Here is a 19466-nt window from a genome sequence, read left to right as displayed (position 1 = left end):
ACAAAGGTTTTTCTTCTTTTCCCTGACACAGCAGTTCCCTGAAATTATTTTCCTTCACATGGCCTGATTTTTTTATTTTTGCGCCCGAGAAAAAAATCATAATAAGAACATTGTTTATATTTGTGCTCACTAATGTGCAAGTATTATCGGAGCCCGCCATCATGACTACCCATAACGAGAGGCAGACGCAACATGCAAGCACCTATGCTCCGACGCTAATGTGATTTCCTGGGAATAAACAACTTGTGAAGCGTGTAGGCTTTGAAAGAACATTGGCGTGACATAAGTCATGCTTAATAGTCAGGATTAAAAAGTAACCTAGAATCTCCAAGATGTGATTGAGTAGCACAGCGGGCGAGTGGTTAGCACATATTCACATTCAAATATGAGTCAATATAACATATTCTGTAAATGATTATCATAACACGATCAGACAAAATGCGGAAGATCATTTCACAGTCTTAAACTATTAAACCGCTCTTTATTGGGTTAACATGCTAATCCGCTGTCCATGTCTGGATATGAGGGGCTTTACACACAATCGATATGATGACCCTCAACCGCCTGCCATCATGCACTCCATGATTGCACAACTCTTTTGAACGATGTTGCATGTGGCCTATATTTTTTTTTATTATAGATTTACACAAGTGCGACAAAATATGTGGATGTATGGTACCACTTTTTCCTTATGTACAAAAACTATATATTTATTATACATATATATGTCATTTATATTTTATATTTTTGGGGGGCACGCTGAGATGTCCTTGGCCCACCCCATGGCCCCACCATAGGAAAAACAGTATGCACGATTAACTTTATTGATCAACATATTGGGTTTTCGTGCTCCAGGCAGATGGCTGACGCTTAACGAGTGCTTTATGCGACGTAAATCAAATGAGATGATCTCCTGATCTGTCAAAACGCAGTTAGCAGGATCCAATCCAGTGCTGAGTCAAGCAGACCACCTCAGGTTAATCTCTTTGCGTCCTGAAATGCCCACCAAGGATTAAGTCGGATGTACACCTGCTTCAGATTTTTAACACACACCTTGAGTATTTTTTATAGAGCCATTTAATCACTGCCTTAAGGAGACACGCGATTACTTTTAATAGAGTGCTCAATTTTTGAAGATCCCTGAATACCAAAAAAGAGTCTAAAAATTAGTTGCAAAAGATTTTTGACTATTCAGATTATGATCAGGTTGACAGGACGTTGTGCAGGAGTATGCTAATAATATGACATTACAAGGATTATTGTGGTTAAAAATGTGCAGAATTTCTGAAGTGATATTCAAATAAGGAACGAATTCTGTTAACCATTTTATCCTAATTTATTTAGAAACCTGGTAACAGGCGATTGCCTCCAGATTTTAGTACCATCTCGCTGCCTAGTGGCCAATGCTTGTCACAGCAGCGTGACGTCAGTTTTAATGCCTTTTGTCCCTCCGTGGATGCCGTCACTCTTAAAATCAGACGTGTATTTTTTACGTCATCAATACTGCAATGCACTTATCTTCCGGTCAGTTTCGGTTAATGGGCACACTTTGATCTTTTCGCGTTATATTTGTTGATATTAAACCTACTTATGAATTTGAACAAAAATGTCGTCCAACTTAACGTTAGACTTGGATAACGATCAACGTTGTTCCATGATGATGACAGAAACGGACTTCTCCATCGACCAGGGAGGCGAGTGGGGTAAGTTTTTCTAGATCGTTCTTACCCAAAGCAAGAAGTGTCTCTTATTAACCACCGAAGATCATAAATAAATCAAAATATGATTCGTGGTAGCGTTTGATAATTTTTTTGTATAGTATAGACTGAATGTGTAATGTGTTGACAGTGTACCTTGCGCCCCATTTTAACTTAGCATTAGCTAACTGGAAATAACGCGATGATGTAATAGGTTGTGTTAGAATGCAATGGCAAACAAACTCGTTCCTAAATACGACTTTTGACATTATTATGACTAAATGTGCAATTTAAATTGTGATTCAAATGCTGTTTATCATTAGCTAACTGGAAATGACGCGATTATGTAATAGGTTGTGTTAGAATGCAATAGCAAACAAACTCGTTCCCAAATACGACTTTTTACATTATTATGACTAAATGTGCAATTTAAATTGTGATTCAAATGTTCAAATGACGAATTACATTTGTACACTTCACTTGTACACTGCTAACTAATAGAATTTAACCATCATCAAGATTTAAGGACTACCTTCTGCTTGTCATACATCACAGAAATAATTAACTGCATGATTTTACAGTGGCATGAACCAATATTAACTAAAGTGAAATCTTAATTTTTTGAGTAATTTTAACGTTTCTCTCTTCTGCCCACAGACATCAGCCTTTTTGATGAACTTGACTCCCTGGGAGATGCGGACGATTTGTTCAAGGTCCTTGAAAATGCAGACTATGTGAGTATGTTTTCCTTGAAAAGAGCTGAGTGTGAATAACAAAGCTGGATAACAGCTAAAGCGTGAACATAACTATTTTTGGTCACTATTTAATTAGATATTTGGATAATTTGGCATTGCAGTGGTACCTTAATTTGTGAGGGTTTATTATTAATAGCTTTGAGTCACCGTCTGGTGATTTTATTTTTTATTTTTCTTGCAAGCACTAATTTGACATTCGAGTGAGCTTCTGGCTTTCCATCCCTCAGTAGCGGCAGTGATCACCTTAAAGTGATAAAACCACAGATTTGTTAAAATTATGACTGGGATCTAATCAGTCTACAATATGCTTTGCCATAAGAAACGTGTTTGGTATTTCAGATATGCGGAGGTGCAGACCTTAACTTTGATATTCCCATACCTGCATGGACAGAGAGTGACTACTCAAGCACCGCCTGCACAGGTACAACAAGATCTCTTTTATCTTCTAACGCATTATTTGACTGGAGTAGATAATGTTCAACTTTTGTAGTTGTAACAGATCCTTAAAATCTCTCAAATGTATGTAAAATCACACAAAAAAATGGTCAAAATAAACATACAAGACCCGATGTTATTTATTTGTTTGTTTATTTATTTATTTGAATAAGGACAATGCACATTAATGAACGTGTTGCTTTAAATACAACAAAATGACATTTTTAGTCTTAATAAAGGTTTTTTTTAAGTGGCTGGAAGCGATGCCTAATGATAAAGTAATGTTTATTACACACGTGCGTTATTTCACACAATGTCCCGTTTGTCCTTGTGCATCCAGACGGTGAGGTGAGCGTGCACTCTCTGTCACCTGCTCACACCTTGAGCTCCGCCTCCTCCCCCACAGCTGCCGAGGCGCCGTCCCCGTACTCCTTACACGTAAGTCCGGTGGCTTCACGCCTTCTTAGTTTTCTTTTGATTTGTGTTTCCAATGCAAATTTGCCCCCCCCACCCCCCTAAATCCAGATGGTACCCCAACATGGACAGATGCTCTTGCCTGACAGACGGCTACCGTACGCAGTGATCCTTCACTCCTGAGAGAAACTTATTAGCAAAACCTGTAAACGCCTTGTCAACTTAGTATTTATAATTCGTCATGTGAACCTTGCCTCATCATTAATACAAAACATGTTGACAGCTTTCATCACATTAGCATAATTTAAAGGGCAGATATTTTCACACCGTGTCTCAAGAAGGACTTTATCTTTTCTAGTGACGTTATATAGATACTTTCCAGTTTCTGAGTGTAGATTTTCCCCTGCAGGATGAGGCCTGGTCCCCGCAGTCGCAGCCTTCCCCAGTGTCGGTGTGCTCCGAGTCCAGTGGGTTTTCTGAAATCTCTCCGCCGGCGAAGAAAGCGCCAAAGAGGACCAGCCAGACAGCACGAGGTGGGTGGGCTGAGGTTATGTCGGTGAAACCTCATGATTAAAAATCACATTCATATAATGTCACAGGATAAATAATACCAGTCGTGTCCTTTTATCTCCTTTCCTGGCACAGCCAAACCAGCACCGTCAAGCAACAGGCCCATTCAGATGAGCACAAAAGTTTCCATCCAGCCCAAACCGGTGATTGCAGCTGTGCCCTTGGCCCATGCGGCCGCCCCCCTGCAACCCAAGACGATCATCCTCCAGCCCCTGCAGACCACCATGCTGCCTGTGGTCAAAGCAGCTCCTATCAGCATCCAGCCAGCGCCCTCTCCAGGTAACAACTTGAACTTGCGTCATTTGTCATGCTACCAACAGAGGGCGCTGTTGGCTCGCAGTTAAAAGTGCCCGTTCAAAATGATCTGTTGGAGGTTTATGTTAATGTATCTAGCTGGCTCTTTACATGTCTTCATCTTTCAATTAGTTTCCCGTAATATTTTACCACATTGGTCCACGATGTTACATATTTTAACGTGTAGACCAGGCCAATGTAAATACATCTCATCTAACTCTTGCCTTCAATTTGAACTTGGCACTTCTGCTGTCCACTCGGTAATAGCCAAGGCTGCAGATGGCCAAGTCTGATATATCAAAGAAAAAGTCTCAAGTTGCCTGATCGTTGTTTCAACAAGTTGATTATTCTCCTGATTATTCACGGAAAGACCATTTGCATCAATCAAATGCATGAGAAATGACAGTAATGTTTTCATTTTGTTGTCTGGCCTGGGCCATAATGTACGTTTTTTTTTTTATGAAGAACAAACTGCTCTCTTGAGGCTTTTTTTATTCATCACTCTAATTTTGAGGTGTTTGGCACAGCACACACACTCATTAGCAGAAGTGGCCAACGCTTGATTAGCTCTGACGGGTTGTTTCGTATTAAAGCGTGACTCCTGGAAGAAAGTTCCTGGGGGGCGGCTTTTGCAATATTGCTGGAATATCCTCTTATCAGAGATAAATTGTGTTTTTAAAACACGGCCATACGTCGTGCACATTTATAAGCACTCATTCGCATGACGCCTCTTCACTTGGAATGTGGACGTTAAAAAAAAAACTGGTCAAAGATAGTAAACGTCTGTTCCATCTGTAAACAGTGAGAGCTGTTAAAAAGCGAAGGGTTAATGGAGGTCACCAGTGGTGAGGGAAGTTCTGTGCCATCTGCAGACAACGGCTTTTTAAACATGACACCGGTACGGCTTCCTGCTAGCATCAACATACACCCTCACACTTTTTGTTTGAGATGATGACATGACAAATTAGGATTGAAAGGATTTTTCTGGAATTCACTCGCCACCTCATTAGGTTCACATCTACCGTCGCCAAACAATCACAGCATAAATGTTTTTTTTTTCATTTGTGTAACTCAAATGTGTTTTTTTATTTTTTATTTACAGGCCAGCCTATCATGCTGTCACAATCCAACCAATTACTACACATCAATACCTCCCAGGGTGTCACTGGCGGCGTGGTCGCCATGCCAACCCAGGACATGACTGCCGTGGCGCCACCAGTGTCCTCGCTTCGAAGCCCTTCCTCGGACGACGATGTGAGTTAAATGCTTTCGGGGTGCTATGCTCGGCGCCTGACATAACAAAATCACATTTACCACTTGTTGCCGGGTAGAGTTCGTTCCTCATATGCCAGTAGAAACAATCGCACACCCTTCAGTACCCCAACATAGAAAAACAAGTAGGTTAGGATGGCCTGAGGTTGTCAAGAGTTTCGTGACCTTTGTGGTTTGGCACACACGGAGTTAAATACCGTCTTGCGCAGTGACATGTACTTCCTCCTCATTGTTTCTGTTTAAACTGCATCTACAAATCTTGTCCTGCCTGTCCGGGATTGTTTGCCTCTGTTACACAAAGCCGAGTGTTGTTTCGGGCTTGGGTCCACAGCGGCTCGCTCTCAGCGTTCCTTTTTGATGAGTTGAGATATGCTCTCACATTTTTTGCTGCCAGGAGATGGGTCTCTACATGCAACTTGGTGTCCGGGTTGCCAAAATGTTTGATTAAGCTCTTGCATGAAGAGGAGTCTTTGTGTCGTATTCTGGAGAAGTAATAATTAATGCCATGTATATGGTGTGGAAATAGTGAAATAATTACTTACAAGAAAAGAGTTTGTCTTTTTAGGTTTTAGGCTAAAGGTAAAAGATAATTATGGTAATAAGGAGAATGGAGAGATTGATCAATTATCTGATCAATTTTGAAAACTCCCTGATTGATGATTGGCCCCGAAATCCTAATTGTGTAAACCCCCCAAAAAATCCATCTAAGGCTGTAAAAATCAAATTCTAATGAAATTTGTGGGCAACCCCTAGAGGCCAAAACAAAAATGGTTTGCCATTGGAGAAATTTAAAATGCTTCGTACATTCTAAGCATCAAAACTGCTGGTTTACTACGAGTGTCTGGAAAAGTCAAATAAAACAGCCCCGTATGTAGGTCATATCATTTTTGTTGAGAATCTATTCAGCTGTGAAATGGAGCACAGTGGTGTGTGTGCAATGCGGGCCGGGTCACATGCCTGGTAAACATAGCTGGACGGCGCCAGGTGTTACACGTGTGTTTCTGTTACTATACTGTAACCTACAGTTAGCTTATAAATCCCGGGTGTAAAACGGCCGCCAACGATTTACATGCTCCAGACAGGTGTCGCGCGGGATGACGTTTTTGCGACAGCTGTAAACAGCTAGCGGGGGGATGTAATGCCACTCCTGCACAGCCGAGGGGGGATTTGACTGAAACGGCCTCCACAAATCTCTCATTGTCAGGATTAGGGGATTTAAAGGAGACATCGAGTGAGACTTGATTGATAGTTGTTCATTTTTTTACAGCGGGGGATACCTGTCCGTGGCTTAAACGCAGTTGTTGAAATGTATCAGCGTTGTCTTCTGTTTTTAGCAAAACCCTTGAAGTGATGGAATGCAAAGTGTCATCAAAAAACAAACATTACAAAAGAAATCTATTGCTCCCAGAATTTGGCGTTAGCAAGCGACCACATAAAAGTCATGTATTGTGTGTGGCAATTGGATGCATCTGCCCTTCATTGTTTTTAAAACTTGGAATGATTGTCGTTATGTGAAATGACCCAGATTCAAGAAAACGCAAAAATGATGGAGAGATTTCTCATCGTTGAGATGTTTACACCATCCAGTCCACTTAGGATGGCTTAATCACATATTTCCTCCATTGGTGGCCCTTTAAAGGGCAGCTCCATCCGTGTAATCCGCTCCTGGGCAGATGTTTTTGCATGGTACCGTGCATGAACATTTTCCACCCCAGCAAAAAAAAAAAAAAAATGCCCTGCTCAGCCTCACTGTTGTTGTCGTGGTGACGTTCACCCAGTGCTCCACTCCCTGGTAACTGAGTAGTTGCGGCGTTCCCAGGCTCGCGCTTGTGGCACGACTCCCAGATCCTCGCTGGGAGATTTTGAGGAGTTTCTCAGGAGACAAAACACAAATACGGGGTTCCAAATAACTTAATCATCGCCAGGGCTATTTATCCTGACATTTTGGAGACCTTACCCCAGGGATGATGTTTGTGTGTAGCATTGGGGTAGTCGTGTTTGCTAAGAAATTAGCCCTCTCCTGTATTTAGTTGTTTATTTAGATATTATCAAGTGTGGTGTCTCTAAAAGGAAGTCATTTCTCAAAAAGGACGACACTCTTCGTAAACACTGCATCTTTATGTAAATATTGTTTCAACAGAAGCTTTTTCGTCTACACTTAAGAACTCTTTGCGGTGTGAAGTAGGTGTCGCGAATCCCACTGGCAGATCTTTTGAACATTTCTCTTTCAGACGACTATCATTAGAACTAAACAGGAATGCGAGCGACGCAACCCTGACCTTCTCCTTGATTTCATTCCTTCTATCTGCCGTTTCTTTTTACTGGCGCCCCCTCCGTTTTTCACACCAGCTTTCTGTTCTTGTCACTCTTTGCTTTTGGCAAATGTCTTGACCACAAACACTCCAAAGATGAATAATGGGAATCGAATTGTTGTCTTTGAACATGGTGAAGCAACGTGGCTCATTACCAACGCTCAATTGTCAACATTACCGTAAATAAAATGTATATTTGGATAATAACGTATTAAAAGTACGCAATATTGACTTGGTGTTACTCATAAGAGGAATGAAAAGCGTTTTAGATGTTTAAACATGATGTCACACCAATGTACAGCTCGGCAGGTAGCTCGCATGGGCATTAATTGCATCCTCGCAACATGGCCGCCTCGTTCGTCCTGTTTGGATAGGTGCTCCTCAAACGCATCCAGATGTGATGTGAATCCTACGACATGAGTCATCATCCCGAATGTTGTTCTTTTCTTCTCCCACCCCTATTCCCTTCGTCCTCCAGTCAAAATTCTCCCAGAGGCAGCAACGCATGATAAAGAACCGCGAGTCGGCCTCCCTGTCGCGGAAGAAGAAGAAAGAATATCTGCTGTCGCTGGAAGAGCGGCTAAAAATGGCGCTGTCTGAGAACGCGGCGCTCAAAAGCGAGAACGGAAACCTCAAGAAGCAACTGGAAGGCCTGCGGAATGAGGTGAGCGGCGAGGTATCGCTCAGATTCAGTCCAAAGGTGGTCAAAGTACAGATTGGTCATTTTTCTTCAAATGTAGGGAATGGAAATACTCAATGAATCTGAAAAATTAAAAAAACTCAACTTAGTTACTTCCCATTACTTGGAAAATGGCATCATACACAATTAAAATGTCTGTCCTCCCCCCCCCAACAGAATTCCCTGCTCAAGGCAACGGCTCCCAAGAGACGAGCGGTGTGCCTCATGGCGGTCCTGCTCTTCCTCGCGCTTAACGTCGGATCAATAAGGTAACACCCGAGCGTGGCTTTATTTTAAGAAAACTCGTTGGCAGTTAGAGCAACGTCGCTGCCATGTTGAATTTACGGTGGGCTCCCCGGGAGGAAATGAACGGGAATCCCGATGATTCACTGTGGGACTCCTGCCTGTCATGTAAGACGGGATCCAAAAAAAAATCTAATTGAAACCAGCGCCAACGTCGTTCCTATTCAAGCAGTTGCTAAAAGCAGTTGACAGTTTGTCAAATTGCCCGCCAACTTTAGGTTGAGCAAAGCGTTTGATGTGATTACATTGAATCCACCAAGTGTAAGGATTTAGCAGTCCAGTCCATAGATGTCCCCGTTTTTAAATGAGTCAGAAAATAAATGTCCATTCGCTCGTCCCTTCCTCTGATGTTGTCGCCAGAGTTTATAGGACTGGGTGACTAATCGGGGAATAAACCTTCCAGCAACCTTGTTGGGGTTTGGCAAGATGTAAACATTTACCTCGTGTGACTGTTGGAACAAAACATGTCAACGCTCTACGTGCGGCGAAAAATACACATGTGGCCAATCTTTTTTCATCTTGTGTTGACCGTTACCACATTTTTTACCACAGGTTATATAAAAGAGCTCCGGTTCGAACATGGCGGGATTTTATATTCCAACTGGAACAACAGATTGTCTGATGTCATAAAAAGAAATGTTGGTTTTCTTCCGTGGGGGGGCGACGTCCCCCCACGAGGGATGCGGGTCGGATTTGTTGACTTTGATAAGCTTTACTCGGCTCGGAATGTGCGCTGGATCTGAGATTTAGCCGAGCGGCGCTCGCATAGCAAATTTTTGTTGTTGCTTTTGTGGTGTGCTCTGATTCTTGAGTCAACTTTATCTGCTTATGTGTTTTTACAGAATAAAAAAAAATATTTTTTACACGCGAAATTCTTTTTATCTGCCAAATTCCTTTTTAAAATGTAAAATGATGGTGTTGAAGAAACATTGAAGGACACCACACGGCCTCCTCAGTGTATTTTGGATGGAGCGGGCTAGATCAGAGTTCACTGTTGGACTTTGTAGCTTAATACAAAAAAAAAAAAAAAAGAAACTGATATGTACACAGGATGAGAGCCATTTGGCATTTCCTTTTTTAACATTTTTTATTTCTCTTTTTCCTCCCCCACGCACGTCCGCCTTCATCAGTCAACTTCAGGGCAACTCGGGGTCTGGGTTGGAGCTTGTGCCGGCGCAGCACAGCAGACACCTGTTAGGTTTCTCCGACGGCAAGACCAGCGAGGGCCCTGAGCCCGTTGGGAACGCCGCCACCGAGACGACCGACAGGTAACAACGCCCGCCGTGACGTTGACACCGCGGCCCAGGATGCACCTGTGCTCCAGGCCCGGCCCGTACTGGCACCACATCTAAACATGAGCGCAAACCTTCCAGAAAAATCCCTCGTGTTGCGCTTTGAGTAACAAGGTGGGAAATTGGGGTCAGGCCATGTTTGACATCCAGTTTTATATCACTCGTAACAGTTTATTTTTCCAAGGGCTCACGTATTTTTCTTTCTATTTTGAAAGCGGTTGAGGCCCGGCACGTCTCATTTGTAAATTGCACGAATAACATTCTTATTTGACCTACGCCCCCACCCCCACCTGAAAAATGACGTGTTGGCACTCCTGTGTTTTGTCAGTCTTACATGTGCACGATGTCACTTGTTAATGCAAGCCAGGCACCTGTAGCATCAACTTTCGTAGGGAGGAAGGAACATATTAGCATTTTCAAAAGGGTGTGACAGCGCTAAATGCTCACAGAGGACAGCATGATTGGGGAGGGGGGGTGGAGAATAATGCAACCTAATCTGGGGGGGTTCTGCCTGAATAGGAAGCCGTCTGCGCAGAAAGGTTAATACAGGGCCCCTCAGCAAGAATTACGATCAGGCCCCTGCGGTCTGACATGTCTAGCAGAACGTTTTCCAAGGCCTTGAGCGCTGGCCGAGGTTGCGGGGGATTTCTTTGGCGGCCCGCATTTTTGTCGCGAGCGTCGTTGCAGGTGGGCTCCGAGCGTAGACGCTCGACATCGGGAAGTCCCTCCAGAAAGTAACAATAACAATTGTGTGGTGGCCATAAGTCATAAAAAAAAACATGTCGAGGAATCAAGCTGGTTACGTTTTGTAGGTCCAGCTGGTCAAATTTATTTTAAGGGGAATGTACGGGAATTGTTGCAATATGTTCACAACTGACCCAACAACACAAGTCAAGACAAATTCACGACTATTATAGTCCAATATTCGTTTTTATCGACAATGTCCCAACATATCACTTTTAACGTTGCCATGTGCTAAAATTACTGACTGGCTTTTACCACATGATAATCATTAAAATGTAATCAATGCCATAAAAAAATCCATAAAGTCACACTTGTGCTGGAATCGAAGCCAAGTCGATCGACTTTCCTTTCGCCAGCTCGTCACGGATGTTTGACTGCAAAGGCGGGCGGCCATCTTGGCTCTCCCGTTGCATCGAAAGCAAATTATTAATGAGAAGAACATTTTCGAACGGGTCGTTAAAGCCAATATGAGATTCTCACTTGCACATTTCCAAGCCTTTGGACTCTCATCAATGTTCTCTTGGCCTCCCGTCATGTTTGTGTCGCAGTGCTGAAGGCAAGGCGCTGATGGTGGTGAAGGAGCTGAACTTCCTCAGGCCGCCGCCGCCGCCCTCCTGCCTGCCGCCGGTTAATAGGACCAAGTGTTTGGAGTGAGTATTAAAAGCCCTTCAAGCGTGACTTATTGTTTTCACACGCCCACAATAGAATATAGATGATGGATCCAGAATTTGCTCGTAAATGTTTGTTGACTCTTTGATGGACAGGTTGGCCCACGAGTTGAGGGGCTGGGTTAATCGTCATGACTTGCAGCTGACCAAATCCAGGCGCATGAGTAACAGTCACCTCAGACCCTCCAGGAGCATTCTGGCAAGTCCCGTCAGCTCGTTCTGCAAAATGTTTTGCCGTGTCGACCATCGCTTTCATTGCACAGTTCTCAACGTGGACCAAAAATAGTGCCTCTCATTTTTGAAGTAGTGATTAAAAAAAAATAAAAATTAGACATGTTTTCTTAAAAATTTGCCGGCCCAGCCATTAGACTTAATTGTGAGGTTGGACGGCCAATGTTATTGTTGTTAATGGCCGGGAGTATCCTGAGACCATGTTTTTCAATTTTCCAACAGAAAAGTGAACATAAGGATGCCGAGAACTCCCAAATTGTGACTGTTCCATACGCTGAAACTGCCAAAGAAAAGTGAGTAATGGCATGATATCATTTATTTTCACAAATGTTCATTTTATTACACCTTTAAAGATGTAGATTTAATTTAAAGAAGCAGTATGGGGCAGATAATGTTTTTTAAGGACGCTTTATTTACTTATAATTCCATTTTGTGCATTGGTCAGCAAAACGCTAACAAATATTGCCAATGTGTGTGGTGAACCACTCTAACATCAACATCATTTTGAATCATGTTGCTTTAGAAGGCTTTGCTATTTCTGACCTGGCATTAATTACACACCCCGCAGAAGAAAAAAAAAAAACTATCTGAAAAATCCACATTTTCCATGACACGCTACCATTACGTAAAGCCAACTGTTCCCATAACGCCATTTGACTTAAGTGGCTCTGTAAATGGAACCATGACGGGAGGTAAAATATCTTCTCCTTTTTTGGGAATTGCCCCCCCAGCCCCTACCCCCATCTTGCTTTTTACAGTTTAATGAGGCACAGATTGTAAAGAATGACCCCACTACTTGACTTCAGAGTTTTGGCTCTTCTGCTGAGCTGCACTCACATCACACAGATGGAGTCAATAGGTTTTGTAGGCCCCCTATCGTTTTTTTCTCCTCACTCCTTCGCGAAGAAATGTGAAGGATGAAGTGGGGGGGGGGGGACGGTTTTAACAGGTCCGGCGGTCAAGTATGAGAATTTTTTTTTTTTTTTAATGCTTCATATTGTACAGTAAATAGAGGAGCTGGCAGATTTGCATGAAAATACTCCGTAAAAAAAAAAAATAATAATATTAAGAGCCAGGATTGTATTAGTAATCCTTCCAATTTAGCCTTTTAAGGTTTCACTGCTCTGACCAGAAATGACCGTTTGGAATGAAAACATCACACAAGGAGCTAATTTAAGTCGGAAAACTCATCTATCTGTCACCAAAGTACATACTCAGGCTAGAAGAAAAATAAAAACGGTTCCCAAGTGTCAGACATGTTTTGAGCACTAGTGCCAAGCTAGCTTTTTTTTTTTTTTTTTTTTTTCAAAGGACCCCTGGCAGTGAGCTCCAGGTGTACTACAGACCCTCGCACACGTACGGCGACTTCTTTGCCGAGATGAACCGGCGAGGAGACACCTTCTACGTCGTGTCTTTCCGCAGGGTAAGTTGGAACCGTCCTTTGTGTTACTAATCATAAATAATGGCTGTTCCTTAACATGAACATTTATTGTGAGTCAACAACGGCGAACGGGTTCACACACCCACCCACCGGTGTAACTCCCCCTTTCCGCTCCGTTTTTCCCGGCCCATTTGCCGTCATGTTTTATGTTTTTATGCACGACTTCATGTCATTATTCATCTCTTGACCTTCGACGTTAGGCAAGTTAAGACATGGCGCCTGTTTTTTATTTTCAATCGCCTGACATGATGAATACTGGACATCACTTTCAATTAAAGGCCTTTGATCATTCGGGGTTTGGTTGCTGCCATTTTATTAGATTTCTTTAAGTTGTCATTTTCCATTTTTGAACATTTTGTAATATTGTTTGTCTCAGCACACCAGTCACGACTCTTAAAATGCTGTTACATGCTGAGACAATATCATATTTTTAATACAATATAATATTTTTAAATACAATAATTAGCATGTTTTAATTGTTTTTTAATTTTTTCAAGAATCTGTTCTGATGCAACTTTTATTTGTGTGTTTTGTTTCCCGGGTTCCTCCGTATTTGAAAGTATGGGGGCCTTGTTTTTCCATTGTATGATGTGAGTAAGAAGACTAGCCAAGCTTCTGGATTGAATTTGGAATTTGAAGGCAATCATTATTAATTTTTTACTCGTCTCGTGGTTTGTTGATACCATTTTGCCCGGCTGTTTCAGCTCATTGTTCATGTGCAAGCCCCAGATCACTTAAAGCCCTTCACACACAAACAAGCTCTTTTCGAGCTTGAAATGAGCTGAGGGGATGGAAAATGTACCTCTCAAACAAAAGCAGAAAAATGGAAGTACTCATGATTCTTGCGTTGTGGCACCTGCAGCTTTATGGAATCGTCTAGTAGGGGTGACGTGATGGAAACATTTGAGGGTCTTATCCATTTTTCAGGGGAAAAAACGTACCTGTCGTCATGGAGCCCAAAGCTCTCATGCTAGATTGTTGAGCTGCAAATCTCCTGATGATAAGCAGTATCTATCTGTCAGACTGTAAATCTTTAAAAATGATTATTTCAATGATTTATCGTTTCCTCGTGTGTCAAGGTCACCTTTAATCATTGTATTATTTAAGCTAATCCATCCTTTTATACCATTTTATTATCGTAAATCAATTTTAATGCAGCTTTATTCGACTCGTCACTAATGGCCAGTCAGAAGTTAAGTACAACACTTAAATAATGTTAACATTGCCTGAACTGCCAATTTTATTATCCTCGCCAGACTTTAAAACAGATTTACGTTATTTCCCCCTGGGAAATTGTCGCCGTTTGTGTGAGGCTCCGCTAAATAATCCCAAATGCCAAGCCTGCTCGGAGGCTCCACTAAATACTAAATAATCCTAAATGCCAAAGCCTGCTTGTGAGAAATGATTTATTCCTCACAAAATTCACGTTTGATGTGGGTTTCATATTCTGGTCCTGATATTTCGGCTTGTTGGCGCGCTAAAATATCGTCGTCATTTCCTGTAGTAATGCTCTCACTGTCATCCCGTATGAATCTGCAATTATGATAAACACTCCCCCTGCTGCTTTCGAGTCACACGGATATTTGCACGCCGGCACTGCAAGGCAAAAGCATCCTATATTAATGTCATAAATGAGCCACCATTTTCATCCTTTGGAAACCAAAGACGCCAAAAAGTGCTTTGCGAAGCCGATTTTGATTATAGGCTGCAGTGTGGAAATTGGACTCGCTTTGCGACGTTTCGAAGAAATGAACCCGATTGACCGCAAGGGATCAAATGAGAAGCTTCATTTTTTTTTTTAAAAGCTGTTGTATATTTGCCATAACCTTCTCGTGTTGGTTCGTAGGATCATCTTCTACTTCCTGCCACCAGCCACAACAAAGGAAGTCGCCCTAAGATGTCTGTGGTGTTGCCTGCTATGAATGTCAACGGTAAGAATCTTTACAAGTTGTAGGAATGGATTAAAGCCCCCGCCCCTCCCCTCCCCAAATCTGGAGTTCTCAGTACCCTTTGTCACGTCCCTCGGCCTGTTCTTCTCCCTGCTGCATTTAGCAGAGCTGCAACGTGGCTGCACAGCCACCGTCCAAACCACATGCAGACACAAAGATTGAAGAAGAAAAAAAAAAGAAGCTTTTTCAGTGTTGCCATTTCCTTTTGGCGGTGCCGTTGCAGATCTTGTACTTGAAATAATTTAACAGATGCCAGGGCCGACATGTTTATATAATAATGATACTACTAAAAGAAATTTGAAACACATGAAAAAAAAAATTCCTTTTTGGGTAAAGGCAGTGTGAGGCAGCTTTTATATTTTATCTGCCCAGATATCGTTTTAAATTTGGCCCTGTTGGTATTTTTAAGCGCCCTCAATTTTGCTGCTGCGGCGTTTATTGAGTAAATAAAATATACTTTCTCTTTCAAAGTTTTGCACAGCTGCCCATTGCACTCGCTTGCAACGTGCTAGCTCACTTAGCTTATCTAATCGAGCCCAGCCGGCTCTGGCGGACTTTTTCTCGAGCCTATTGGAAAAAAAAAAGGCAAACCCCCGCCGTGTCTGTTTCAATTAGGTCACCATTTGGCTGTCACCCGTCTTGTGAATCATTCAAGTGTGCATATGTTTTATTTCGATGGGTTCATAAAGTTCTTCTGCCTTGTCATCATTTCCAACACATGCCAATGGAGACCGAATGAAATCGAAACGATCGGAGCCGTTTTCCGAATATTCCGCCTGGTATGGAACATAGACTTTTACGATTTTGCCAGTTTTTATTTGAAGCTTCCATTCAACGCAACTGGGTGAGCGACATTACATAGTAACTCGATTTTTCCACACTGGATTTAAAATTCTTTCCAGCTCCCTTTTGAGGAATGCTTTTCGCTTCCACTCACTCGATGGCTTCCATCGGACAAATTTAATGTGCAGTGAACAGGATAGTTTTCGATACGCAGCTTTCGAGCAAAGTTTCGTGACCTTTCGACATCCCGCCTCGGAGTCGTATCAGACCCGAGCAGTGGCTCCTTATAAGGACCGCGGGTGTGTTTATTTAATGAGCCGTAGAGTTTGAAAGTAGCTCAATCAAGTGGAAGTGACATGTTTGGAGGAGAGGAATGTTCGGGCGATGACATCATTTACAGGTGGATCAACCGTCGGAGTCAGTCTATTTACTCTCGGGTACGTGTGCTCAGCGGCAGGCACGGCGGGGGTTGAAGGTAAAGGGGCGGATTCCCATTTCCCTACTTTCCTAATCTAAACAGTGCATCGCCATTTGAGCGCTCAACCGGTATGATCGATGCTCTGTTCACATATGTTCACGCAATACGATTTGAGATCTGGTACGAGCAAAGTATAACCAGTAGGGGGGGGGGGGGGGGGACATTTTGGCTCCTTCCAGGGTTTGTACTCCATGGGAATTCCCCGGATTTTGCCCAAATTTGAACCAGGTGTAGTACACCCCCCACCCAACCCCGAATCCTAACACCAACTGAACCATGTGTACCGCTAAATGAATTAAAAAGTTGCCTATTCGAAAGAAAATTGTGTTTTGTAGAGAAGTTGGGACAGATGTGTTTATTCTCTTTAAAAAAAAAAACAGGACCATGTTCTCAGATTAAATCAACCTTTTTTGATTAGAATAATCATTTCAGAGATTTTTTTAAAAGCCATCCTCGATTCAAATTGGATCAGAGATTATTAAAAACGTTTCGGGGTCGTCAGTTCAACCGTTAACATTTCCTTCAGTGTTGGCGCCGATGCGGGAGATAGCATCCTCTCAAAATGTCTCTCGGGATTACTTCGAAGCAGACCCCCAGCCTTTATCAGGCTCATTGTGTCACTGAAATGTCGTGGAACACCTCCAGATGGATTCTGGAAGTAAGTGAAGGAGACCGTGTCGCTTGATGTTGTCTTGCGGTTGTTCCATTGTGCCCTTGAGACCATCGGTTGAAAGACCGTAAGCAGCAACACAAATCAAGGGGACCTCAAACGGGATGCAATCGCTTCAGATCATGGCCCGCAAATTACAGGGTAATTATTAGAATGACTGGTTTCTGTTCAAAAATAATGACAGGCTTGAGGTTAAAGTCTCAAAAACAAAAACAGGAATACAGTCGAGGGAGCAGATCACGACATCGACTTAAGTCACCAACGAGGGAGTACTTGGGTATCCAAAATGTCCCCTAACATGGCTTTGATTTGTTTTCAAATTCCAACTATCGTTCCACCTGGTAGCTGACGCAAATGTAAACGTAGTGTGTCACTCACTGACTTGTTGAGTGATCATTTGGAAACCAAAAAGGCAACACAACTGCACAAACAGCGTGCAGTCATTTTCTGACATCTGGTTTTCACAAAGCAGCAGTTTGAAAATGACTGTGACTGCTCTCCTCTCATTGGACGTTTGTTTCGCCTATCTTCTCCCCAGACCCCTGGCTGGCTCGCCAAACTGTATATAATTATGCGAATGTCCATTTGTGGATTTGAATACGACTAAAAATGTGGCCTTAGCTGAGATTTGTGCTCTCCTAAGCACATTTTCAGAGTGGATTAAAATTCCAAAAGCACCGATACTTACTTGCCCATTCAAGCAGGCTGAAAGTGTTATCTTACAAAGTTACTGAGATGAGCTTGAGCGGAGCTTGCTTTTAAAATCAAAAGCCACATAGCCAAACGGATCTTCAACCTTGGATTCCATCCAAAGAAGTCTGCTGAGTGTGTTTCACTCCAGGTGCGAAGGATGAATCTCAGCAGTCCATGAGGTCATAGTCAGGACGGACATTTAATGACAGGAACACCTGTGGAATCTTCTAGGAAGTAGAAGGAGCTCCCATATTGTCCTTCTAAGGGAGAGCCCTGTGAAGATGCTGTGGAGGTTGATGTTTTGAACAGGTGGCTGGAAAATGACTGCTCGGATAAATCTGTTTTTACTTTCTTCTTCGTAACCTCTGTATTAATCTGAACAGATTCCCTTTCGTGAAGAAGTTTTACAAGCTAGTTTGATGGGATCTTGTGTCTAATGTTAAAACCCCACACGCTTGTAAATTACAAAATGGCTGGGGTACGTTACGGTTTCTGTCTCGTCCTCTAAACCCACAAGGGGCGTCGCATCCCCCACTCTTTGTCCTCTCACCGCTTTTTCCTCTCAAATATGCAGCTCTCGCTTTGTCTCCATACGAGGGAGAAATCCAGCGTGACTCACCTCCAAACTTCCATCTGTGAGCGAGCTTCCAGCTGCTCCCAAAAACGTTCTCACACTTAAGGCGTGACAACCAAAAGAGTTTTGACAGAATCCAAACGACATACGTAATTAAAAAGCCACTTTTCCTCAACATCTCTTCATCTACGCTTTACAGATAGCATCATCGGAGACAAGGAATTCGAGGTGATGATGCAGATCGATTGCGAAGTGACCGATACCAGGATCCTCCACATCCGATCAGCCACCATCCCGCCAATGCTGCGAGTAAACCGCACGCAAACCTTCTACCAGCAGGAGGCTCAGCCCGCCCCTCCCGTAGGTGTGCTCATGGGGTCGGCCTAAACCCAGCGGTAAAAACAAAACAAAAAGACTGCAAGCGAAAACGACTGGCCGCATTCTTTATCGTGGCCTGAAGGAGGTCTGGACGTGTTAGCGCCTTGTGTAGCTGCACCGACTTCCTTCCCCACATAACCTCAGACGTCCCACGCACAGGTAATTGCTTAACAGCAGGGGGCTGAGCAGTGAACCCTGAGTCACCCCGTCGCAACACAAATGCACCAGAACAGCTCTTTCCTCAAGTCCCACTCGCTCCTCATTTCTTCATCAACCAATCAGAAGAATAATACTTGTTTCATTTCGACTTTTTGCTGTAAGATTTGGTTTCATAAATTATGGATAAGTATCAGAAAAGATTGCGCGCAGCTACATACAGAAAGCTCAGGAAATGGTGTTCTCTCACATCTACATACTTTTTCTACTCTTGATGAAGAACGAACTGATGTTCTGTGTATTTATTTTAATTGTTTTGACAAAAATGTATGTTTGCATTTCTGTGTCTAGTTGTATTGTGGAGATTTGTTTATATATGGATATTTTTCTCAAATGGATTTAATGATTCCAGGAGGAGTTTTTTGGGGGTAAAAATAGGAGAAAAATATATTGCCCTATTTGTATCGTGCACTTTTTGGATTTGAAATAACCGACATTATTTTAACCCTGTATTTTTAAACACTGAGCGGAGAAATACATTTTGATTCCCGTGATGTCACTGCAAGCCAATTGTACTTATGGACGATACATTTTTTTGTGAATACCCCAAAATAATAAACACTGGATTTTCTGTATGTATATCTAATTTGTAATGATGACTCTTCATTTTTCTTTTTT

At 42.5% G+C, this 19466-nt stretch overlaps 1 protein-coding gene across 1 annotated transcript; it reads left to right on the top strand.

Annotated features, from left to right (window-relative positions):
* The first annotated feature begins 1486 nt into the window (after positions 1-1486).
* Positions 1487-19434, top strand: atf6 (activating transcription factor 6). Its single transcript, XM_049724376.2, has 16 exons — positions 1487-1703; positions 2355-2431; positions 2792-2873; positions 3228-3325; positions 3711-3834; positions 3947-4150; positions 5268-5419; positions 8228-8413; positions 8606-8697; positions 9862-9999; positions 11316-11417; positions 11532-11634; positions 11889-11959; positions 12978-13089; positions 14954-15038; positions 18454-19434. Exons 1-16 carry the CDS (start codon positions 1607-1609, stop codon positions 18639-18641), a joined length of 1911 nt encoding a protein of 636 aa, XP_049580333.1. The 5' UTR covers positions 1487-1606; the 3' UTR covers positions 18642-19434.
* Positions 19435-19466: the final 32 nt, after the last annotated feature.

Source organism: Syngnathus scovelli, chromosome 10 (genome assembly GCF_024217435.2).
Source record: "Syngnathus scovelli strain Florida chromosome 10, RoL_Ssco_1.2, whole genome shotgun sequence".
In the NCBI taxonomy this organism is placed as follows: domain Eukaryota; kingdom Metazoa; phylum Chordata; class Actinopteri; order Syngnathiformes; family Syngnathidae; genus Syngnathus; species Syngnathus scovelli.
The sequence above is the reverse complement of the archived record's forward strand: the minus strand, read 5'-3'. Positions and strand labels throughout refer to the sequence as shown.